This window comes from Apiospora marii (genome assembly GCF_038362585.1).
Source record: "Apiospora marii strain CBS 49790 chromosome Unknown utg000013l_segment0_segment0, whole genome shotgun sequence".
NCBI classification, from domain to species: domain Eukaryota; kingdom Fungi; phylum Ascomycota; class Sordariomycetes; order Amphisphaeriales; family Apiosporaceae; genus Apiospora; species Apiospora marii.
In genome coordinates this window covers 1,214,885-1,238,355 of record NW_027117384.1, presented here as the reverse complement: position 1 = coordinate 1,238,355, position 23,471 = coordinate 1,214,885, and the positions used below count along the sequence as shown (strand labels likewise).

Here is a 23,471-nt window from a genome sequence, read left to right as displayed (position 1 = left end):
CTGACCCTTTGACGTTTGCTAGTTGGGATCTTGCGTGATCCTGACCTTTCCCAAACGGTGGGTTCGCATGAAGGCATCCTTGATTCATTGATTCGGAGCCGCAGGTACGGTACATGGCATTTCACGGAGGGATGGCTGGGGAAAGCTGCAGAGATTTAGCAAGTCGTCCGCAGGTAGGTACCTATCCGGCTACCATATAATATTGCCAAATGTGAAGATGGGCCGAATGCGACGCGTCCTGTGGGATAGCCAGCATACCTTGGCTCTCAGGCTCTCTGGGATTGGTTCTGAGAGCCTGGGGCCATCCACGGCGATATCCAAGGTGGCTGTTGTTTGGTATTCGGGTACTATGTTTTCGTCGTGGATGTCTTCGGTGCTAGCCTGGGTGGGCTTGCCATTAGTGGCCGAGGGAGACTGGGAATTTCCAATCAGAAATGGTGACTCATGGGCGTGGTAATCCGCTTTATCAGCGATGTGGGGGTTGGGGCTTGGAAGGGGCTTGGAGGGGTGGTTAAAGTAGTCAACCCTCGAGATCCGTAGTCTGCGATGCGCCCGAACGCTTTGATTAGAACGTCGATATCATCTGCCCGGATCGAGTTGCTCTCTATCGATGGGCACGTGTCGTGTGTTGACTACTACCAATGTATTTCCCAATAATATATAATTCAAATTTCTGTCGTCTTCTTCCTTGTACTGGAAACAAATAGCCTGCGTGCTCCGTGTGTCCGTCCGCATGCTGTGATGGATCAAGAGACTGCTATCTCGGAAGTAGGAGCTAAGCCTTCTCGTAGCAAAGACATGTATGTACTTTACCTACCTCCTAAGGTAAGTATCTACAGCTACTAAGGATACACGCCAACAGTAGCTGCGTGATCTTGTTCTCGCCGATGGAGCGTGGAACATCAATAGAGTCCTTCGTTATCAGTCATTGATAACAATGGAGTGTCTTAAGTCAAGTACCCCAAGTTACCAGGTTTTCGGCGTGACAGGTTAGGAGTCCCGATGCATTTGAAGAGCGGTAGGCGATATGTGCGTGTATATGTAGTTAGGTACGACATCAGGTAGGTAGGCATGTATGTAGCTATGATTCCAGCAGCCCCAGCTTCTCCAGACAAGACTAACTGGCACCCCGCAATCTCGTGATACGTATGGTTCACTTGATGGCTGCACTCTTTCGAGGGATAAAAGAGAAAAAGAAATTAAAGAAACCCGGATGTAGCAGGTCTACCTGCGCAACGGGATACCGGCACTGGTCAGTTTGATTTTGGAGGGTGTATTGTGCCAACCGTTTCCGGCCACCTCCTCAGCAGCCATTGGTGTCGCCCGACCGACGATCATATTCTTCCGATAGGAGCTCGACGTTCACCGAATGGCGGCCTCCGACGCGGATTGGAGCAGACGCAGCTGTGAAACGCCACAGAACATAGGATGGCCTACATGCATCTGCAAGTCTACGTCTAAGCTTGACTGTTTCCCATTGAACAGCGAGCATCGATACTCGCGACTCTGATGCGAGCAAAACGAGATACAATCTCATGACTGATTGGCATACGAGTGCGGGGCGTATGTGGCATCCAAGACAAGAACACGACAACAACAAAAAAGCGAAATTTTGAAGCTTCATGTTACTACATGTACGTGAGATTATGTACGTACATAGAGGTAGGTCAGTCTGCATATGCAGCGATAAGCAGACAGACCGCCGAATGGTCTTATCAGTCAGCCTGCGCCGGACGGGAATAAACAGTCCTGAGCGATAGATATTATTTGCAGTAATTGTCTGCAGTGTTGTAACGCTACTGCATGTTGCATCAGCCACCTGATCGTCGATGTGCTCAAAATTCTTGCGTCGACATGGAAGATGAGCGCTCACATGTAGGTACACGGGGATGCATGTTGTGCTCCAGCAATAAAACTCAGTCGGTACCTTTACTTACCTCCTCGTCGAAACGTGTTTTCCCTCTTGAATCAGCAGACAGGCCGGCAAGCTGTCGGGCAAAACCACGCAATCACCTATGTACATGTTGGCGGCAGATCGTATCATTCAGCCAACCTTCTCCCTGGCTGGGCATTTGATTCACTCCCGTGCACTACGGCCTTTTGACTGTACATTAGCTAGACTGACTGGGGGGTGTGTCGGGTTACATACACCGGCCATCATACCTCTCATACATTGATCGGTTACACACGACCATCTTTTTTTTCCCTCCGACCACACCACTTCGTCGTTCCTGATTGATTTGTCCCTCCCAACTAGACCAACTTCTTGATATGATATGAAGAAAGCTTTCCCAAATCCACTGGAATCCGAGGACTACTATTTCGCGAGGGAAATTGGGATTTGAAGCTGCCAATCGCCGAAGATGACTCGCTTGGTAGTTTATAACGTGGCGCTGGGCGTCTTCGTTGCAGGTACGTCATTTCATTCTCCACGATGCACACGCAGCCGAAGCTTCAAGCAGCCCCCCGAAGCCCTACTCGGCCGCGCCCCTCGATGCATTAGAGTGCGTTGGGTCGGTCTATGGTTCTTTCTTCCCACCGATATGTCTTCCATCGAACATGTCTGTCGCTTTTCTTTTGTCAATCTCTCGTGGTGCGTGAGCTATCCACTGCTTATCGCTTGCGACTACTGCACTCCCGCCAGCCTCCCAGCCGACATCGCTAACATGTGCCTCCCGCAGCCACCATCTTGACCATTACGTCCATCATGGCCTCGAACTGGGTCGAGTACTCTGTCACGGCCGAGAACACGAACGCGACCTTCAGCCATCATGTGGGCTTGCACCGGTCGTGTTCGCTTTCGTCCACTGCCGACCAGGCCACATGCCGCCCCTTCCCCGACGAGGACGACTGCCGTGATGATCAGTTCTTTTGCTCCATGTGGAGGAGCAGTGGCTTCTTGATGTCCTTCGCCACCGTCGTGGAGTTGGCCACCGCCATCTCGTTCCTGGTCGTGATGCTGGGAGGGAAATACAAGCGGGAAGAGGGCTGGTTCGTGATCGCCGGCTTGTTAATAGCCGATGCCGTGATCGAATTCGCCGGCATGGGCATTGTGGTAAGTACAGCCGCTGTTTCTTTGGGACATGGATATGACCTTGCTGTTCTGCTGGGTGCTGAGGCTAACCGGACACCTGCAGGCATACCTGTTCAATACAGACACACAGTTTGACGTCCCCGGCTGGAACTTGGGCTACTCTTGGATTCTGTGCACCGTCAGTGCCAGCGTCTCAGTGCTCCTAGCCATAGCTTTCTCGCTGTCGGCATACTTCCTCCCACCGGAAGACGACTACGAGTACGTCGGCGACGGCGCCAGCGTGGATTTCTAAGCGCAGTAGAACAGAACAACATTAGCTTCGCTACAAATGCGTTGCGATTTTCTTCGGCATCTTGGGTACCGTTCTGCAAAATATACGGTCTGCATCCAATTATAGGGCATGGGGCGTTTTGGGGGAGTAGGAGTTTTCCACACGGGACTAGCATTTTCGCAGCTGCGTTGCTTTTCTCTTCTGTCAAGCATGATTGCGTGCTTTTAAGGTGTTCATCAGGGGTGGTACTCGAATATCATCTTCATCGCATGGAGGTTGTTTTCACGTGAAAGGCGACCCGGATATACTACACACGAGAGGTCCTTCATATCGTATTAATACACAGCATACGTGGGTACTATACAGCCGCGGGTTGTATTTGAACTGATTTTCGTGCAATTTGAACGCATCTTTCTCATGAACATCAGGCCACGCGACTCAGCAACCTTGACAATCTTGATCATTCAAGAGGCTTGGATGGGACCAGGTGGAAGAGGCCTATACTTGGCAAATGCACCCTCGACGGCTGTGAAACGAATGTATGTATGAACAACCCAGGCGTCAGTCGCTTTATTTACAAGGAAGTGATAGCCAATATGCTACAATGAGTGTAACCCAAAGGCACTCTTCTCCACCATCCGACTGTTCTCGGCTGACTATGTGCAATGCCTCCTCCGCCATCATCCGATACACAAGAACCAATGGAATGTCTCGATTTTGCCCCTTTCCAATAGCAGCAGCACTCCAGAAATAAAGGGTAAGGCACAGACAGTCCAGGATACCGCGATCACAAGACATCTTGCTATGTATGCTTGATGCCTTTAGAACTGGGGCTTGGCGTTCTTGAGCAGCATCTCGAAGTAGTCCTGGTTCCAGGTGCCGGCCTCGGGGGCGGGCTTGTAGGCGTCGTCCTTGCCGCAGAAGGAGTCGTAGCGGGTGGCGCCCGAGTCCGAGGTGCCGTCGGACTCGCCGCCGGGCTTGCCCCAGACGAAGGCGTCGGTGTTGGAGTCGCCCGTGTCGGCCGTGGGCCGCTGGCCGAAGCCGGCGCCGTCGACGTTGCACCAGTCGCCCCACTCGAGGCGCAGGCCCGTCACGGCGTTGCGGCCCGTGTCCATGATGGCGTGGCTCGGGTGCCCGGCCGTCTTGAGCGCGGCCCCGAACTTTTGCACGTACGTCTTCTCGTTCTGGCAGCTGTTGTACTTGGCGTCCGAGGCTTTGGAGAACTCGCCGGGGCTCAGGTCCCTGGGTGGGGGGCGGGGGAGGTCAGTAGACGGTTCCGGTGATAGAGAGAGAAGACTGCTACTTACCAGGCGTTCCACCCGGCAATGTTGGTGGCGAAACCGCGGACCTGCTTGGGGCTGCCGGCGCTCTTGTACACCTTGGCGAGCTCCTCGGCGCCGGGCTTCAGGTTGGCATCCCAGCCGAGCCAACCGCCGTGGCCGGCGTCGATGTACATGACGACGTTGGGTAGGTTGAGGTTCTTGAGCGCGTACGCCACGCCCTCCTCGTAGGCGGTCTTGCTCTCCTGGCAGGTGGATAGGTCGGCATTGGTGACCAGGTTGGGCAGGGAGTCGGGCTCGATCAGAAGAGCGAAGGCGGTGTTAGGGTTCTTCTTCAGGATGGCCACGATGGCTGTAACAGAAAGAACAAAGGGGTCAATATCAGTTCTCTAAAGGTTTTCTCTTGGTGTGGCCCTGGAGGTGTTGGATGACTTACGGTCGATGTACTCGGACTTGTACCGGGGGAGCTCGTTGTAAGCCAGTTCGCCGTTGGAAGCCTTGGCGGCACAGTCACGACCGGGCAAGTCGTAAATGACAAGACCAAGGATGTCTTCGCAAGGGGTGTCGGCGATGGCGGGCTCCACCTTGGCGATGTTCTCGATGGTGTCACTTGCAGAGAGGTGTTCGTGTTAGTGCGTGACCATTTTTCAACATGGCGGGCAATTCGTTTCCGGCTCAGGCACTTACATCCACAGGAAGCTGCCGACATCGGCAACCTTGGCAGCTTGGGACTTCAGGGAAGAGTCGCTGATGGCCTCGACCGCCTTCTCGACCTCGGAGCGGTAGAACGTGTTGGCGTGAAGCTTGTAGTTCTTCCAAACGTTGGTGCTGGCATCGAGCTGGACGGCGGAGCTGCAGGCAGCAGCAGGACCACGACGGTTCGGTGCGGCGAGGGCGCCGGCGGCGCAAACTGCGACAGTAGTAGCGACCTTCATTTTTCGTATCAGGCTTTGAGACTTGGAACTCGGTGTAGCTGAAGAACTTGCCCAGGAGGTATTCTTCCCGGTGGAAAGGGGCAGTGGCTTCTTTTTATACGCAGCATTTCCAGGTGAGGAAACGAGGGGCAACATCGTTTAGCACATCGCCAACCACATGGGCATCGCGGAAGCACACTTTTCTGGCAATCAGGAACACAGGCCCGTTAGGGGTGAGAGCCTGTCCGGGCATCGAGTCTCCGAGATGGGGTCTTCCCAGTCTGGGTTCGTCGCGGCAGTAAGGGGTGGGGTGCCTGGCGTCCAGAACAACATCCAACTTGAATTAATTTACATTGTAGGCATCTGAGAGAACCCTATGCCCAGAGAGCAGGTGTTTTGACATCGCCGACGGACTAGCCTCTCGCAACTACTACCCCTTTGTGGGGGGACGCCACCCCCAGTTCCTACTTGGAGACTCCCATGTCCGGCATCTGCAGCAGCCACGCCGTAACCCAAGATCCAGTATGACTGGTCCGGACCTTGAGCTACTCATCATATGGTGTAGAGAAAAGGAGATACCCCTATCATCTCAAATTGTTGCAGTGTCAGTCATCCTTCCAAGAGCATGCGTTTCTTGCCCCAGAATGAAGATATTCCCATACCAAGAACCGAGATCTTGATCATTGCAACATCAAGAGCCGCCAAGTAGCAGTGTACTCATTACAAGCTTTGTCAAGCTTTTCCAAGCTTTGGCCGATGTATCAAGCATAGACTGTCGTGCCGAAGTTGGCATGTACCATGACTATCAGTGCCGTGTAGAGAACATCCTTACCCCATGCAGGAGAGCTGACAGCGCCATCAGTGTGGAGAGACCAGTAGCAAATGCAGGTAAATCTCCGCAGGGACAGGGAACCATGCCGCTAGGCGAGGGTCCATGGTTGGGCAGTGCTCGCCACCCGTTGGAACGTTATATACTAAGCATGGGGATGGCAATTGGGCTCCTCATTTAGCCGCGATGGCACGGCTGGCTACTTGGCGAATCAGCGTCCTCGGCTAAACATCTCCCTCTTAAGGAATCATGGCGTATGACCACACGGGAGCCGTGTTTGGCTTGCCCTGGACGTGTGTTAAGGCATTCTGCCGCAGCATGAGATCCGAATCTCACCAAACTGAACCCATTATCTTTCTTGTTGTTAGCCTCGGAACATGGTTCCGAACGTCTCTCCGGCACCCTCATGGAGTCGGCGAAGCTCAAGAAGCTATGTCTTGTGAACCGAACATAACACAAGGCACCATCATATTAGTGAGCTGAGGGTCCTTGGCGCCCAGCGTGTCCAGGCCTGAAGGTCTTTAATGCCACATGAATCAAGGGGCTAGACCGCGTACTTCGGCCCATCTGCTGCCAGAGAACAGTATTGCAATTTGAATAAACCCCTTAACGAGCAGTGCGTGAACAAGACTGGCAAACCGCTCTTTGTTCTGTCGTGGTCGTAAGGCTGATACGAGTACGGAGGCGCTCAGGGAGGTTCCGAGAGAACGGAACCAGAGGAGTTGCTGCAATGCGAATGTCGCGATTTATTGCAATTTGGTTGGGGTTGCCTTGTCTACCACTTCTATAGGCAGCCTCTGACATGAAGGTTATATTTGTTACTACAATGGATAATGTTCGTCAAATGGGCTGCTCGCTGCCGAGAGCCAACTGTAACGGAGAGCCGGTCCTGGTCAGACGCATGGGGAATGGCTGCAGCGAAGTCGGATTTGTTCATGTTCGCGCTTGATAAGTTGCAGGCCATCTATGAAATCGCCAAGTTTTATACGATCTCGCTGTCCTCTACCCTGCGGGCTCAAATTTCTGGGCATTGAATCATGGTCCATTGCCTACGTAATTATGTGCATTTTTTCGAGTCTAGGTCGTCTCATCATACATGGGAAGAGGTCCATGCTGACCGTATAGATGTCGCATCAACGCGAACCCCCTTTTTGCTATCCCACCAACGCATCGTCTGCCTAGACGAAACTTACGTCTATCGATCCCTTACATGAAAGGGGGCAGCGAGAACGGGTAGCCTCCGTTCTTGATGCGGAAGATGGAAAGCAGGAAGCTGTAGACGAGGAAGAGAACGCCACACCAGAGCAGAACCCACACTTGCTGCTTCTTGACATCGGCCACTCTTGGAACCTTCATGATCAAGGCGATTGCGGCGAAGGACAAAAGGCCATCTGTAAATGTTAGTTGGCACTGGTACACTGCTTATTTTAGGGGCAAACATACAGATGAAGGCGATAATCTGAGTCTCCATGCCCAGCTGGTTTTGGAAGCCGGAGGAGAAATAACTAATGCCTCCACGGCCATCGCCAGCCACGTAGGGGACCTTGCGGATCTGGTTGAACATGTGTCCACTAGTGAACATGAGGATACCGATCAAGCTGATGGCAGCCCAGGCATTTCGGTTCTGGACAATAGGAAGGATGTAAGGGCCAGCCTTGGCAAGTGCGCCTGCAATACCGAGGGTCGAGACGACACCAACAGCCCATGCGACGTAGTTGACAGGGCGCTTCACAGCAGGGGCAGGGCGGTCAGGCATGTGGCGAGCAATCCAGGAATGGACCTGTTCAGCCAATAGAGGCCTATAGCGGAATTAGTTAGCAGCTTATGCGTGAGAGGCTGCAGCGAATGGGACCGTCTTACCCATTGGTGAAATCGTATCGAATAGGACCCTCGACACCAGGAACAGCATGAGGACCGATCGTGGGGGGGAAGAACATCAGCACAGGTGCGGTTTGGAGGCCCAACTATAAACACAGTGTTAGTGCCAACACGCACATTTCAAGATCGAACCTGCTACGCACCGAAATAAAAGTGTCTCGACCATCGGAGAAGTCCAGAGTAGAGAAGATGATACGAGATTCGGCCTTCTTGTCGCCCCTGAGCCAGCTCTTAGCGAGTAATTCCCACTCTGGTTGGAACTCGTGGCAGAGCTGGCAGCCGAATCGAGAGTCCATGGCTGTGAGAAGGACAGCGACGGAATAATCGCGGGGCGAGGCAGTAAGCTTCTTGTACGAAGTGTCGGCCAGCTTCACCGGCGTGGCAGTGAGCGCCTTTGTGTGGAAACCATTGAAGGTGTCGGCAGGTGTTGCTGGCTTCTTGGCAGCGAGGGTGCCAAATGGCAGAGCCAAAGAGATGAACAACGGCAGCCAGCGCATGGTGAACGATTTTGCAGGGTAAAGAGCGTGCTCCAGTCGGGTCTGCTGCAGGAATTGGGCGGTTGTGCTTGGTGTGCACTGTCGTTGGCCGCCCGGGTGTTGGTGTTTGGAGGGTTATCGGATCGAGAGGGACAACCTGTTGTAACAACTCGGCGATGTGAAGCTCCAAAGTGGCCAGTTCCCAATTGACAGACAGCTCCTTCCCTGGCTCAGCTCCCATTGGTGATTAGTAACTTCAATGCGGCTAGTGACAGGGGTCTGGCGGGGATTACGTAGCTATTGCTGGACGGACAAACATAGTGACCGGGTCTAGTCCATTTCAGGCATTCTGTTTACTACCTGCCTCCACCTTCCACCCAAAAGAGTGTCCACCAGACACGCTCCCTAGCCCTCGCAACCACACCCTATTCCAGTCTTGATCAAAGCAGACACGGGCCACACACCACGAGAGCCCAACTGCATTGCGTATCCAGGACGCTGTCGTCGTCAAATATTTGTTATCAGTGAAATTCTCCGTCGTATATCCAAGTCACCCCAGACTGACCAAGGTTCCCTCACCGACTATCACACCAATAACAACGCGCCTGCCGATGGGCAGAGCATCGAGAGCAGCCGCCACCATGGGCCGTGAAAAGAAGGTGAACGTGGATCCAGATATGGTGAGAATGCCACGGAGCCATGTTGTGTTGCACACCGAAACTAATACGGGAACCTCCCATCTTAGCAACTCGAGACATTGCACAAACTGGAAATGAAACACCAAGGCGACGCCAGCCAGTCTGATCTCTTGATCAAGGACGAAGACGTCCGACGACTCAAACTACGAATTCTCATGCTTCGCGACGAGAACAACTCGTTGCGCGACCAGATTGCCCAGAACAGCGATGCTGGCGCCAAACTGGCGGCCAAGTGCGATGATCTTAGTGCCCAGCTGAAGGCGAAAATGGAAGTGGTGCGCTTGCAGGAAAAGCAGCTACGAAAGCAGGAGCGCGAGTTCCAACAGCTGCAGGTCGGTTTTCGCCATCCTAGCTTGGTTGCTTGACCTAGTCCATTGTACTAACTAACATCCTCATCCAGGCCGAGTTGCAGACGATGAACAATCTCGCACATGATTCGACCAATGTGTTAGCCGAAAAGTTAGCACTCACACGAGAGCTTGCCGTCTTAAAACCAGAGCTCGATCACCTCAGATCGCAAATTGTCCACCAACAAGAGACGTTAGCCGAGAAGCTGGCTTTGGAACGACAAGTCAACACTCTCGAAGTCGAGCTTGCCAATGAGAAGAAAGCAACTAAACGAGCCATGCAAAAGCGAGAGAGCAACGACCGAGTCGAGGATGATCTGCGCCAGAAGCTGCGCGAGGTTGAAAAGTCACTGGCTACGGAAAAGGCACAGCGGGAACGGCTGGAAGATCAGCTTGCGCAAGAAAAGCACACCCACAACTTGGCAATCCAGGACCAGGACAGCACACGAGAAGTAGAATCCGACCTTCGCAAAAAGTTGCAAGACGCACAGAGAGAGGCGCGGGAAGCAAAAGAGGACAAGGACAGGCTGGAGGAAGAACTCCAAGCCGAGAAACGCCGTTCAAAGAAGGCACAGTCAAAAGCAAGTGACAACACTGCCGAGGCAGATCTTCGCTCACAGCTTGAAGACGTCGAGAAGAAGCTGGATGCTGAACGGAAGCAAATTCAGAAGATCCGCCACCAGTCACAGGAGTCATTGACCGAGGCTGAGGCTCGGAACGATGCTCTCGAGAAGAAGCTGGAGAAGATGAGGACGAAGACACGGGAGGTACAGGAGCAGCTGAAGCAGTGCCAGTCGGACCTCCGCAAAGCCCAGAAGCCCAAGCCAACAGTTTCAGAGGAGATTGCAGCGAAGACTGCCGGGCGCCAAGCGTTTAAGAGACGCAAGCCCCTCGATATCGCCAATGATGAGATCAGCCAGATCAGCATTGCAACACCCAACGCCGATGAGAAACCTCGAAAGGGACCCAAGAAGCGGTTTGTACCGGAGCCCAGTATGGTGGGCGAAAAATCAACCTTCTCCATTACGCCCTTCCTCAATCGAGGCAAGACTGGGATGGACAGCACAACTGGACTGGACGACGATGACGATGACGAGTTGGCCGACACCTCCATTATACCGCAGCAGTTTGCCAACAACCCTGGTGCCAGAGCTCCTTCGAAAGAAATATCCATTGAAGATGATAGTGTTCACTTGTCACCTGAACCGGCCGAGGCAGCGGAGGAAGCCCCTGCTGAACCAGAGGAGCCCCAGGTTGAAGTCAAGTCCCGCGGTCGGCCCAAGAAGGCTCTTGCTGATGCACCATCGGCAAGGAAGAACTCACAGCCACGACCCAAGACTGCTCTGAAGAAGAGTTCCAAGGTGGCGAAGCTTGCCCAGGTAGCCGAGGAAGGCGAAGACTCTGGTGGTCAAGAGACTGCGGCAGATGCTGCTGCTGATAAGGCGCAGGCTGCCAAGGTCAACTTTACCGAGTCTGAGGATGCAAGCGCGCCGTCCACCAAGGTCTCTAAGGGAGAGGAGCCCAAGGAGGAGCCCAAGAAGAAGAAGCGTAAGGTATTGGGGTCAACAAAAACGCAAACGCTGTTTGATGAGGACGGTGAGGAGGAGCCCGTGAAAGCCCCCAAGGCGCAACTCAAAGGAGTACTCAAGGGGAAGAGGCAACCGCCTGGTGTGCGCAATGCGTTTGCTGGCAAATCATTTTCGCCTCTGAAGAGAGATCGAAGAGGAGTTGCAGCAAGCTTCCTCGCATAGGCGGTTGGTTCCATCGAGATTGGCGCGTGTTGTTCACTTTTGTTCATTTTCGGAACCAGGCTTAGGGACAGGGTACGGAATACGGATGGGAGCATGCATTATAAGGCGTTTAAGGAGTACACACGAGCTCTCAGGGCTCTCAGCATTGGGTGTGGGACACATGTAGGAGTTTTACTGCATTTACTGCGTTGTTCTGTATGAATATGAACGCCATGAAATCTGTGCAATTGCGCCGCAAAGGACAAACCATGTGCTGACTCCATGGCAATTAAATGTGAGAAGATAACCCGCCTATTGACCAGCAGCCATATACGAGGCCTTCGTGAGTACGACGACTCTCTTGAAATGACCGTCGTTGGGGACGGGCAAAAGCTCTCTGCCTCTTCTTCTCTACCCCTGTGGCCCCAGCTTGTTCCGCCGCCTCCCGCTTTACATAGAAAATCAGCGACCCGCATTTTCACGCGTGCTCATGGGAATTGACATATCCAATCTACATTTCTTCTAAGTCTCCCATCATTGAAAAGTCTTATCATGAGAGACGGCATTCAATCTGCCATTCCAAGATAATACTCACTAATGTCGGTGGCGCCGAGGATAGCAGCACCCTGCAATGGAAGGCTTTTCAGCCGCTTAGCTGCTTCTGCAGCCACTTTCGCGACTGCCTCTCCACTGCCTGCTCTGCGACGGTCAATTTCGCCGCCCCTTGTCGTGGGCCGCAGCGCACGATGGTCGTCTTCCAATTCGCAATGGAAGCAGCGTCAGGGCAGTGATCACTATGCCCGGAAGGCCAAGGTGGAAGGCCTGAAGAGCAGGGCTGCCTTCAAGCTGGTGGAGGTTTGTGATCGCAGGATTCTGGCCCAGGGAGACTGGCTGGGTATGCATTATTAGATGCTGACTAGTATGTGGCAGATGGACACAAAATTCAGGCTCTTCAGACGAGGCCAGACGGTGGTGGACCTGGTAAGCCATCTTGTCAGGTTGGCATGTGGGCAAGGCTGAAGATTTATATTACAGGGCTATGCGCCGGGCAGTTGGTCACAGGTAAGCTGTTTACATACTGGAGAGTTGAGTTCGGGAGACAAAAGGGAGCTATAGTAACAGCTTTGAAGATTGCCAAAGACCGCACCAAGCCAAACGGGCGCGTCGTCGGGATCGACTTGATCCCGGCTCAACCGCCCAAGGGGGTGTCGACCATCCAGGGCAACTTCTTATCGCCAGTCGTGCAAAGTCTGGTCAAGGACTATCTCGTCGAGTTTGCCGGCGACAGGGCCCCCGCGCGCCCGGCGGCGGCAGCAGCAGCGGCCGCCGACAGTGCAGAGGTTGACTCCGAGGACGTGGCTTCTCTTATCCGGGACAAGCCGAGCTATATCGACACGGAGCGGGCGGAGACGGCCTGGCCGATACATTACGATCCTTACGAAGAACAGGAGGGGCTGAAAGACGAAGGAAGATTGGTAGATGTGAGAGAGCATATCCCCTTATTCTTTTTCTCTTCTTCTGCAAAGCCTTGCTTGCTGGCCTGTTTACCAACAAAACGCTGACACACAACGCAGGTAGTCTTGAGCGACATGTCCGCACCCTGGCCACAAACATACGGCTTCCGCATTAATACAATAAGTAAGGCTTATTCGGATTCTAGGATGATGAACACGAGCGGAATGCCCTTCCGGGACCACGCCGGAAGCATGGTAAGCAAAGCCGCATCTCTTCTCCTCCAGCACCATGCCGTCTTGCTCAGCGCACACGCACATACACACACCCATATAGACGATTTGCTGATCCCATATTCTACGCAGGATCTTTGCCTGGCAGCACTCCGGTTCGCGAGCGACACTTTACGCTCCGGCGGACACTTCGTGTGCAAGTTCTATGCCGGCGCCGAGGATAAGGACCTCGAAGGCAAGCTTAAGAAGATGTTTGGAAAGGTATACCGCGAAAAACCGGACTCGTCCCGGAGTGTGAGTAGATCCCCTTCTTCAAGACAGAAAACAGACTACTAGGTACTGATCTACCCGCAGGAATCAAGAGAGGCGTACTTCGTGGCATTGCGGCGGAAAGGAGACGTAACAATAGAGGATGTCGAACAAGGCGATGTATAAATGTACAATATCGATGTAATATATCAAGCATACGAAACCGTGCCAGGTCCGCTGGGTTTTTATGAGGTGCGAGGGTTATTGGCAACCTAGCGAGATGGTACCTAAAGCTGATGTCCCCGTGGACAGTAGCACAGTGCTGGTTACTCGACAGTCTGCAAATACCTGGGACGGCATGCTTGATGTGTGAAGTTCAACAGTACCAGTCGGATGTTACTTGATGGCCAATTGGTTGGCCATGGTTTCCGGCAGAGGCGTTAATTGATCGTATCAATCCTATGGGTGAATCGATTTATACACCTAGATATAGAAGCGTTGATGGCTGTAACATAGGGGATTACCACCATACACGGGCTTCAGAATCAGAAATCATGGCATCGCAAACATTGAACAATGGAAATTTGAAGAATAAGACCCGACCATCCAATTCAATTTCAAAATGTCTGCTTGCTGAGATGGCTGCCATGCCGTGAAGCTTATTGAACTGCATGTTTTGGAAAATCGGAAAAACATAGCGTCATTACCCGACGGTCCACAGGGCGTACTTACTTGGTGCAACCTATCACGACGTCGCCTAAGAAAAAAGCCATATAAAAAACCCCAACTTGATCACCCGGCAAACATTCGGTATCGCCATCGTGACTCGAAGCCATTCTCGAGCCCGAACCTAAGTATTCAATTCCTATTCATCAGTTGCAAGTTTCGCAATCCTGTATAAGTTTGACTTTGTATCGCACAACTCCGCAAAGGTAAGCCAGTCGTCATGGAATCACCACTTTTACCTCATCTGCCTGCCATCTTCTTTGCATCTGGCACTGTCTTTGCGCTATAGTGCTTGGATTCACTCGGGTGGCAGAGACCAACTGCGTCCTTTAGCCAAACCTATCTCTGGACCATCGCTCACGCGTGGTGGATACAGAATCTTGGCCTGGACCACATAGTTGCGCATTCCTCACCCCGCGACCTTCAAGAGACTCTTTCTCTCTCCTTGGCCATGTCTGCCTGCAAAGTTTGCGAAGAGCCCCTCCTCCTTGAGGTGGAGGATGAACAAAACGAGGGCCAGACTCAGCAAGTGCCTGACGACCTGCAACTGGGCTGTGGCTGCCACTTTCATTGGTCATGCCTGATGGACCAAGCATCCGAACTTGCCTTGTCGCTCAAGTGCCCGGCCTGTCAAGCTCAGGTCGCCACCAACCAGGCCGGCCCCTCGGTCACCAACCCATTCTTGCACGCATCTTCAGGGGTGACCATCCCGACCAAGTACACCAACGAGGGCGGTGTGCAAGACAACTTCGACGTGCTACCTTCGATTACGGAGGAGGCATACCTTGAAGCCAACCCCGAAGCCCGCCCTGCCCGCGCGTTTCACGTCATGTGCGGCGAGGGTGATGTTGGCGGCATCGTCGAGCTCCTCCAGGACCTGGAGCAGGACGAAACCTCGATGAGCGCGGGCAAGCTCCTCCGGTACCAGGATCCACTCGCTGCCAACAAGACCGGTCTTCATTTGGCCGTGGAGAAGGGCCAGGAGGAGGTGCTCTGGCTCCTCCTGTGGCTGGCCTCGCCGCTGGCGACCGAGCTGTTTCCTGAACAGGCGCTAGCGGTGGCCCAGTCCATGGGCCTGCAGCGATCGAGCACATCATCGGCTGATGATATTCGTGCGTTCCAGGATAGCCAAGGACGGACGGCGGAGGCGGTGGCGTCTGGCATGGGAGGCGCCTTGGTGAAGGTGGTCGAGGCCGGAGTACTTCACCCGGGAACTTGAGACACGCACATTGCGTTATCTCGGTCCCATAGCAAAACCCTAAGCCGGCGATGGTGTGGATGAGGGGTGGCATCTCAATAGTTGCCATGTGTTTCACGTCATCTGATGTGTGTGTTGTGGATATACCAATCACCACAGGCTGGCAGGCGGCATCCTTGTCTGCCACGCACTCTGCGCGGGCCATTTCTACAGACTTATTTGAATCAAAAACCAAGATACATGAACGTCACATACTACATTTTGATGCTCCATCCCCTTACGGAGTCGTGCATGTGGTCTCGTGGCCACAGGGCCAGACCGCAAGCCAAGACGGAAATATTACCAGGAACACCTGGTCAGAGAGCCACATGGGATTTAATATTGTACATTGACGATAGCGGTTTGTAGTCTGGGCATCATGCAAGATTCCACACCCGCCCGGGGTCACTATAACTACTACATGTATTGTGAGCAGAAATGATGCTGACCGCCCTCAACAATTCGGCCGAGGTGCTAGGTTAGATGCCTTGTTTCCGTGCGCCAGTAGTAGCAAGTGAGTGCCACTCACGATGCAGGCATCGTCACCAGGCCTTTCCCTTGAAGGCAGTCATGGTCTACAAGGCTATACCTCGTACGACGACGGGCTATCCCCTTTACAGACCCACGAATGGAAGGAAAAAAAGTGCTCCATTTCTTTGGGTACCCCCTCAGTCTTGAAACTATTCTAGCCCCTCTGCGCAACCCCTCGCTGCGAATTGCACACCCAAGTTCCAGGAACCACTTTTACAGCTGTGCCGTATGCAGAAGGTCAATTAACCTTACCCTTGTCGAGTTTACAAACTCTTCTTTTTTATGTTCCTATTTCCCTAGCCTCCCCCTCCTTGATCGACAACAAGAAGGGAGAGCGGGCCTAGTCTGTGTGCAGCGTGCCTATATAGCCGAATGGCATATGTACACCAAACTACTATTTGGATGTAGGAATATATGTACATATGTACACATCTCTATAGCGGTAGATTATGCTGGGCGAAAGGACGGTGGTGTTGGAAATTGGGGGATAGCCTTGGATACAGACATGTTGGTACTGCGCTTTGTCCCCGTCTGGAAGGGGAAAGGTCGGTACGACTTGCACGAACGCGCTGCATCTTTTTTGGACATTTATTCTCGCGAACTTTTCAACGGGAGTATATTCTTGTTTTCTCCATCTATTCTGCAGGGAACGTGCTGGGCGAGGTTGCAGTGCCGGTGGTAACAACAGAGAGAAGGATCCCATAAAAAAAAAACAGAGTTCCGGTAACAGAAAAGAGAGTCGAGACCAGATAAGAAACTCGTTCCGGTGTCAGACGCGCGCTCGCCCAAGTTCCGATGGCATCGCGCACGGAACATGGGTAACCTTAAATCGACTCTGGGTCTTTAATTAGGTACAGTAAGTACTTGGTTGAAGATTGCCCTTGCTGATCCACAAACGGCCGGCGGGGAGGAGTCCCCAATATCCCCGTACCAAATTCCGTACGACCGTGTTCTTCTTCGGCTCGACTCAAGGCCAAGAGGGAAATTTGATCTTGCTGCCCTCCTGCCTTGCAGGGCCAAAGCGGATTTGTAGGCAATTGAATTAGGCAATGTGGGCTCCGAACCAAGGTCTGCCTCTACCAGTATGGGAGACCAAAGTGACAGGACTGTTGCATGGCTGCTGCGTGGCTGCATGGATCGCTCGTCATATGGCCATGTGCTGCAGCAGCAGCAACCAAGCTAGGTACGCAGGCGCATACTACTGTAACTCGGGTAGTAGACAGGTACAGGCCATAGCTCGACGTTACCTTATATCTTCTCATCGGGTCTGGTGTGGTGCGCTAGTCTGATAGCCATGTTGCAGCATCACCATTATCACACACATCAATTCGAACCATCGCGCTCACGGACACAGGCGACACACAGAGACCTCAGCCTATGTAGGCCTAGGCCTGGGGCTGATGGGGGCCCGCCCGGCAATGACAAAGCAAACGGGCTGGTTAAGTATTTAACCCGAGGCAACGAGTGCGTGTATGTAGGTATGTTTGAGCAAGGCCCGAGTCATATTGCCCCCTCCCCTTCCGCGTGGCTCAATGGGTCAATTAGTTAGTCTCCATATTGGCCGTTCCGCCCACGGCCCTACACGATTACCAGCAAGTATGTTGGTATATACCACAGGCCTCCTCCATGTATCTTATCTTACCTTCCAAGGCAAAAGGCACACTCCCAGCCCACCCACAGCGGCCCCTCCCTCCCTCCCTCCGAAACCACGAGGGGGCGGTCAGCCGGCTCTTTTCTTGCTGTGCCCCCCCTCCCTTCTGGGCCAAACAACCCCCCACTCCACACCGTTGAATTGGATAAGGTGGCTGCCGCGACGGCCGGCTCCTATGTGCCAATTTCGGCAGGAGCCAGTCAGCCGGGAGGGGGGGTTGTTTTCAATATGTCTCCTCAAATCAGTGACCTAGGTAGTTAGTTTTGTTTCTTGACGTAAAAGGGACGGCGAGGGGGCAGGTACCTACGTACATGTCTTGGTTGGGTAGGTAGTCGACACGTGCTTGCAGCAGTTGGTGAAGAATCCCAAAGCAGATAGCAGGTAGCAGGTAGGAGGAGGCCTTGGGGATCCTGCGGGGTACACGTGTACATTACATACATGCACACAAGCAAGAGTTGGTGCTGCGTGCTGCAAGCACTTTGACCTGGAAAGGATACCACGGCCGGCCCCGTGTGTCTATGTGTGTAGCTGTGTAAGTACGTATTGATGCAGATCTGGCGCAATGAATGGAAACAACGAGTCTGTTTAAGGTTGTTGCGTGGGAACGGAGGTCTCTCTTCACACCCTCTCCAACTTGAATCGATGGGAAGATCGTCTGAAGATACGAGAGCGGCCTTTGCAGGCTTGGCTGCTACGCAAGGGGGCGCATACTCATACTAAGGGGGTTGTGTTGCATCGCGGGGAAGGAGGGGGTGAGTGGGTGGTGGTGGTGGCGATGTTGAAGATAACGGCTGGTATAGTAGTAGCCGCAGCAGTAGTCGAAGCGGCAAGTGTGACGACGATAACGGAAGGGGTCCATTCCCCAAGACAACCTGATACCGTACTTGTACCCTGTTGGCGATTAAGCCTTGGACAGAGGTTGGATTCGCTTAGTTAGCAACTGGGCTATGAGCATGTCAACGAAACATCGCGCGCCAGAGTATTTACTATTTCCTGGTTGCGGTGAGTCATGTTGCCTGTCAAGGGCTGCAGTATAACCCCGGCCCAGGAGAGTTGCATCGTTACTGGTGGTTGGGTCCATCCAGGCGTAGTTCGTCTGTCTAGTTGGGCACCTATCTATCCGTAACAACTGAGCTAGTCACTGCATCTTTGCGAAGGCATTTTATAGAGGAATAAACAATAATAATTTTACAGCTATGTACACGATGATATCGTTGGCCGTCGCGGTTTGTTGGTATAATTTTATACCTGAGCGCACAATACGGGGTATAGATTCGGCCGTTAGTCATGGGATATATAATATGTACAGGAAAATGCGAAAAAGCAGGTAAACCGCCAACTCCGGATGGTGTGTGTGTGATAAGACAGAAAAATGAAGGAATGTTGGAAAAAACATCATGAATAAAACTCCTCCCAGCCTTTTTTTTTCCCCCAAAACAGAAAGGAAAGGAAAGTGTGTAAATGTGAGTGTAAATGCCCAAAGTATGGGGTAGATGCAAAAGGGAAAGGCTGCCAAAATGTGGCCGTAGAGTGTGTCTCATGATAGCTGTGCTAGCTTCGTGGAAATCCGAGTGTTCGATGCTTCGCTTCTTCTATGCGCGCACGGTCACAAAAACTGTGACTTTTCAAAGAAATCAGGAAAATAAGGATCGCGAAAAAACGCCAGGCGATGACTGAGTATGGTCGGCCGTGATTCATATGATGATGGATGCAATGACATCGTTTGAGCGAACTGTGGTAGGGATGAAGAGAAGGGTCGGGTTTATGGTTTGAAAACTGCGGCGGTGAGGAAGAACTCGCCGGTGGTGGGGCTGTCTTGGTTGGGAGACGGCGCACGCGGAGATGCAGGTCGGCTTCTGGTGGTGATGGTCTGAGTCTTGATCTGGGCAGGCGGGGTGGTGGTTCTGGTGGTTCCGGCGGTTCCTTGGAGCTTCTCGTGGCTCCTGGCGCGGTGCACTTCTCTATCGTCATGATGCCCAGGGACTGTGGGCGAGTCTGGTGTTGGCCCGGGGGACGGTGTTTGGTTGCCACGTAGTTTGGTGAACTCGCTCTCCACATCGGCAAGAAGTGCATACACGTCGCTATCCGCATAGATGCGAATGCTCTCCATGCGTCGCAACTCGGTGTCGGTGTCAGCGTCAGCGTCAGCGTCAGCGTCGTCTGCCCGTTCCGATGTCGTGCAAGGCTCGGCGTCTTCATACGGGAGCTCAGGGATGACGGACGGAACGCGAGCGACAACACGCTGGGGGGACGGAGAAGGAGAGGGTGCATGGAAGAATGTTCCGCTCTTGGCCGGGCTTCGTGGCGGGGTAGAGATGTCGGCGGCAGCGTGATGGGGCTGACCACCCATGGCTTGGGTCAAGAGGTCCATGGCACCAGCATTGTCCGGAGACATGCCCATCGTGGCAGCGGCCGCAACGTGCTCAAGAAGCTTCTGCCTCACACGAGTGCGGCGGTTCTCGGCATGTTCCAACTTGTTGACCCAATCGTCGATGGAAGCATCGAGTTCAGCGAGGGCCTCTTCCTGCTTCAGCATCGAGCCTTGGCTGAACTTGGCTCCACGGGGAGAGCGCAGGTACTGGCAGATGCGAGCATGGAGGTTGCGGCGTCCGGCGCGCAGAGACGTGTAGGTACGGCGAAGGTACTCGGTGCGCTCATCCAGGTGACGGAGTTCCTTGGAAAGGCTCTCGACGTCGTCCTTCTTGAGCACCTCGAACCTCAGAACCTGTCCAAGAGCTTGCTTGTGGACGTAATCGGCTTCGGCGTGGTCCAGGTGGGCTGTGGCTTCCTGGGGCTTCCAACCTTGAGGCAGCTCCTCAAATGCACGACGTTGTTCCTCATCTTTGGTCTTCCTCGACGCGGCACGCTTGAGTCCGCCGCCAACGGGGGTGCCATCACTTCGCTTCCTCGGGCGGCCTCTGTCCATGATGCTCGCCGATTCCGACTTGTTCCTCCTGTGCGCCGTGGCGGCTGCACTTCGCTGGGCAAGCTCGATATCGGACTGGGAAGTTGCCGACGGCTCGGGTTGGTTGTGGTGAGGCGTTGTCACAGGTGTCGTGCTGCCAGACCTTTCCCATGGCCGGGGAGAGCTGCGGGAGTCATAAGGCGCCGACATAGGGACCGGAGACGTCGATGATGTTGCGGCAGATTTGGGAGGGTTGCTGCTGCTGGCAGACGACATTGGTGTGTAGGGTGAATAGTGGTTGCCTTTTTGACTGGACTCATCCGTCTTGGCCGAAGAGCTGCTGGGCTCAGAATGGTTGGTTCCGGACCTGAGACGGCTCAGTGAGAGCTGGCGAGCCAAACGGGGAGAGTGCCGCCCTGGCTGGGGATCGTCAATGGGCTGAGTGACTTGGGTGAGAGTTGTTGCTTAGGTTTCGAGAGGCTCTGTTTACTCGGTTTCCGGCTCATTGCGGTGGGTTTTGTGGAAGGGCTGATTTCACCAACCGACTCTTGCTGGCTCAAAGAACTGGGTTTGAACTCATAAGGCTGCGGGAGAAACCACGACGAGTTCACCGGTGTGCTGATGGAGCGTTCATGCACCGCAGGACGGCCTGGGATCGTGGCTACACAGTTGTTAGCAACGTATAAGTCTTGCTTCCTGGCATGGGAACTTACGCGAATCCATGGCCACTTCATGCACCGTCGTCATGGGCCCCAGCTCGGGTACGCTGACCTTCCTCCGTCGGTTGAGATTGCGTTCCTTAATCCGGACCCGAAGGTCGTTGACCTTGTCCGCATTCTCGGCTTCCTCAGCAGGGGAACCGAGGGCTACTGCCTGTGCCTCTTCGGGGTCGAGTTGCTTGGGGGTCGATTGTTTGGTGTCCCCCTTGGGGAAGAGTTGGTACTTCCTCGACTCTGGTTGATACATCCTCCAGGCGTATGGCTTCTTCTCCTCCACAGAGCTGACAGACGATGCGTTGGACGTGAGCTGGTATCGAAGGGTGGTAAGCAAGAGATGATTCCTAGGGCCAGCCTAAACGTGAAAGGGGAGCTAGGGAGCACTTACAGAATCGGTGGAGGGATGCTGTCTAGATATATAGCTTCTGAGACTGCCGTGATCCACGTCGGCACCTGTCATACAAGTGACTATGTGCGCCATTGAAACCTGGAATATAAGTGGGTGCCAATTATAAACAGGGAGAGGTGTTCGAGCTTCGGGGTCGGAGGTGACAAGTCAGGCGGTTGTTATGCGCAAGCCGGTATAATATAGAAACGTTGGGCGAGGACACACTAGCTGACTAGTAACGATTGGCGGTTCCAAGTCTAGGTGCAACGAGGGCGAGGTTTCGTTTTGATACCGCGACGAGATTATATGCAGACACATCAAGAGGGTAACGCCGTTGCTCGCCTTATTAGTGATGGACATATGGGTTCTCTGAAAAATTTCTGGAAAGAAAGAGATGGCACTCTGCGACGTATTTCATGGATTCTCAGGGACCGGCATCGTATCTTTACCTTGTCCGTATCCTCACTCGGCACGCAAGTATCCAGTACGTACCGGACATGACATCGTAGTATTCAGACCCTCCCCGATACTGGTCTCTTGAGACGCAGCTCTCCAGTAATCTACCAAGCGACTTTGCTCTCCACTGACATCAGGAAAGGATTGTGTGCGAGGTGGTGTTGACCCTGGCTGTTACCTGGGCAGACGTACAAAAGCACTGACGGGGGAAAAACAGCAAGTCAGGGCCGGAGCAGGGGACGAAAAGAGTCTAGCGGTAACTCGAACGAGCTTCGAAAGCTGCATGCAACGGGGAAACTGAAACCCGCCTAAGCCCTCGACAGGGGTCTCGCAGTCACATAAACAAACCCCACAGCAGCCCACCTGCGCTACGACCTGCGTCAGGAACAGGGGTGGGAGGGACGAACGAACTTGTACCTGCCTCACTGCTTGTAATTCCTTCTTTGTACTTTGTATATAGCTGAAGACCCCGAATGAACGAGCCCCTTCCTGGCCCCCTGTCGCTATCAAAGCTATCTGTAAGCGACTCGAAGGCTTCTCTCGCAGCACGCACCCCGGGCCCGGGTTGAGGGTGAGGGTGTCGCGACACACAATAGATTGAATGCAGACTGACTGACCGGCAGGTTGACTCAGTATTGGCCACTCGACGACGAGAGGGCGGCAAAGCCGGGTGCGTAGCCTCATGAATCAGGACGAGACTGATCTCCCCCATTGTTACGGTAGCATTATCCCAGTATTATGTCAGGACAGTAGATTCAGATACACCAATGTGAAGAGGCATTGCGACAGCCGGCCCACGCTTAAGAGAGGAGAAAGGACGATCACTTGAGCTCCGAGAGGCTCCTCTCGTGGCCTGACAGGTGCCCGCAGCAGAACCCTTGAGCCTTCAGGGTCATCGTCGACCTCTCGGCTGTGTGTAGTACCGTATGAGCTCGAAGCTGTGCGTCTCGCTATCTATCGGCACGCTCTGACTTCCACATGGGAGCCTGGCAGTCTATCATGTACTAGATCACACCGCTAGCGGCGCGGAAGGGATGGAATGGAATGGGAACGAACGACATACTACTACATACGTACAGCAGGTAGCTAAGATTGTGTACATGAGCGTACATACTGCAACTGCAAGTCTCCCGTTGAGCTTTCTAGTGTCTGTATTGGCCAAGGCCCGGCTAGAGTTAGTGTGGTTCTCCGGTTCTTTGTTCAGTGGACCTCCCCTAACGTCGTCGCACCTCATTAGGCCCCAGGCCCCGCTTCGTCCACGTCGGTTAGAGTGGCTTGGACGTCCAATTCCCAGACTTGGGCTCACGGGGCACACACACAATGTCAGCCATTGTTACATAGGAGGCTTTTCCCTTGCAGCGGACTGCAGGCCGTCACTTGCATTGGCTCCGAAGTCCATCCACCGCCGCTTCCTGGACTGCGATGAAGGCTGTATTGCGATCACCTGTGACGAACATCAAACGGCCACAC

General features: G+C 53.5%; 7 protein-coding genes across 7 annotated transcripts; 4 read left to right on the top strand and 3 right to left on the bottom strand.

The window, feature by feature from the left end:
- Positions 1-2,363: 2,363 nt before the first annotated feature.
- Positions 2,364-3,326, top strand: PG985_015534 (uncharacterized protein; the record flags this gene model as incomplete). The annotated part of the gene is made up of 3 exons (XM_066835300.1): positions 2,364-2,412; positions 2,682-3,055; positions 3,138-3,326. 3 exons carry the CDS (start codon positions 2,364-2,366, stop codon positions 3,324-3,326), a joined length of 612 nt encoding a protein of 203 aa, XP_066676503.1.
- An 800-nt stretch (positions 3,327-4,126) lies between these two features.
- On the bottom strand, positions 4,127-5,520 carry PG985_015533 (exoglucanase-6A; the record flags this gene model as incomplete). Its single annotated transcript, XM_066835299.1, has 4 exons — positions 4,127-4,547; positions 4,613-4,937; positions 5,022-5,194; positions 5,273-5,520. 4 exons carry the CDS (start codon positions 5,518-5,520, stop codon positions 4,127-4,129), a joined length of 1,167 nt encoding a protein of 388 aa, XP_066676502.1.
- A 2,014-nt stretch (positions 5,521-7,534) lies between these two features.
- Positions 7,535-8,703, bottom strand: PG985_015532 (dolichyl-diphosphooligosaccharide-protein glycotransferase protein; the record flags this gene model as incomplete). The annotated part of the gene is made up of 4 exons (XM_066835298.1): positions 7,535-7,719; positions 7,772-8,127; positions 8,189-8,292; positions 8,350-8,703. 4 exons carry the CDS (start codon positions 8,701-8,703, stop codon positions 7,535-7,537), a joined length of 999 nt encoding a protein of 332 aa, XP_066676501.1.
- Positions 8,704-9,293: 590 nt separating this feature from the next.
- Positions 9,294-11,478, top strand: PG985_015531 (uncharacterized protein; the record flags this gene model as incomplete). Its single annotated transcript, XM_066835297.1, has 3 exons — positions 9,294-9,362; positions 9,428-9,712; positions 9,781-11,478. The coding sequence occupies 3 exons, from the start codon at positions 9,294-9,296 to the stop codon at positions 11,476-11,478; spliced, it is 2,052 nt and encodes a 683-aa protein (XP_066676500.1).
- A 576-nt stretch (positions 11,479-12,054) lies between these two features.
- On the top strand, positions 12,055-13,577 carry PG985_015530 (ribosomal RNA large subunit methyltransferase J; the record flags this gene model as incomplete). The annotated part of the gene is made up of 6 exons (XM_066835296.1): positions 12,055-12,312; positions 12,388-12,438; positions 12,493-12,519; positions 12,588-12,938; positions 13,032-13,436; positions 13,497-13,577. The coding sequence occupies 6 exons, from the start codon at positions 12,055-12,057 to the stop codon at positions 13,575-13,577; spliced, it is 1,173 nt and encodes a 390-aa protein (XP_066676499.1).
- A 991-nt stretch (positions 13,578-14,568) lies between these two features.
- PG985_015529 (uncharacterized protein) lies at positions 14,569-15,336 on the top strand (the record flags this gene model as incomplete). The annotated part of the gene is made up of 1 exon (XM_066835295.1): positions 14,569-15,336. One exon carries the CDS (start codon positions 14,569-14,571, stop codon positions 15,334-15,336), a length of 768 nt encoding a protein of 255 aa, XP_066676498.1.
- A 3,962-nt stretch (positions 15,337-19,298) lies between these two features.
- On the bottom strand, positions 19,299-22,049 carry PG985_015528 (uncharacterized protein; the record flags this gene model as incomplete). Its single annotated transcript, XM_066835294.1, has 4 exons — positions 19,299-20,887; positions 20,932-21,102; positions 21,155-21,512; positions 22,038-22,049. 4 exons carry the CDS (start codon positions 22,047-22,049, stop codon positions 19,299-19,301), a joined length of 2,130 nt encoding a protein of 709 aa, XP_066676497.1.
- Positions 22,050-23,471: the final 1,422 nt, after the last annotated feature.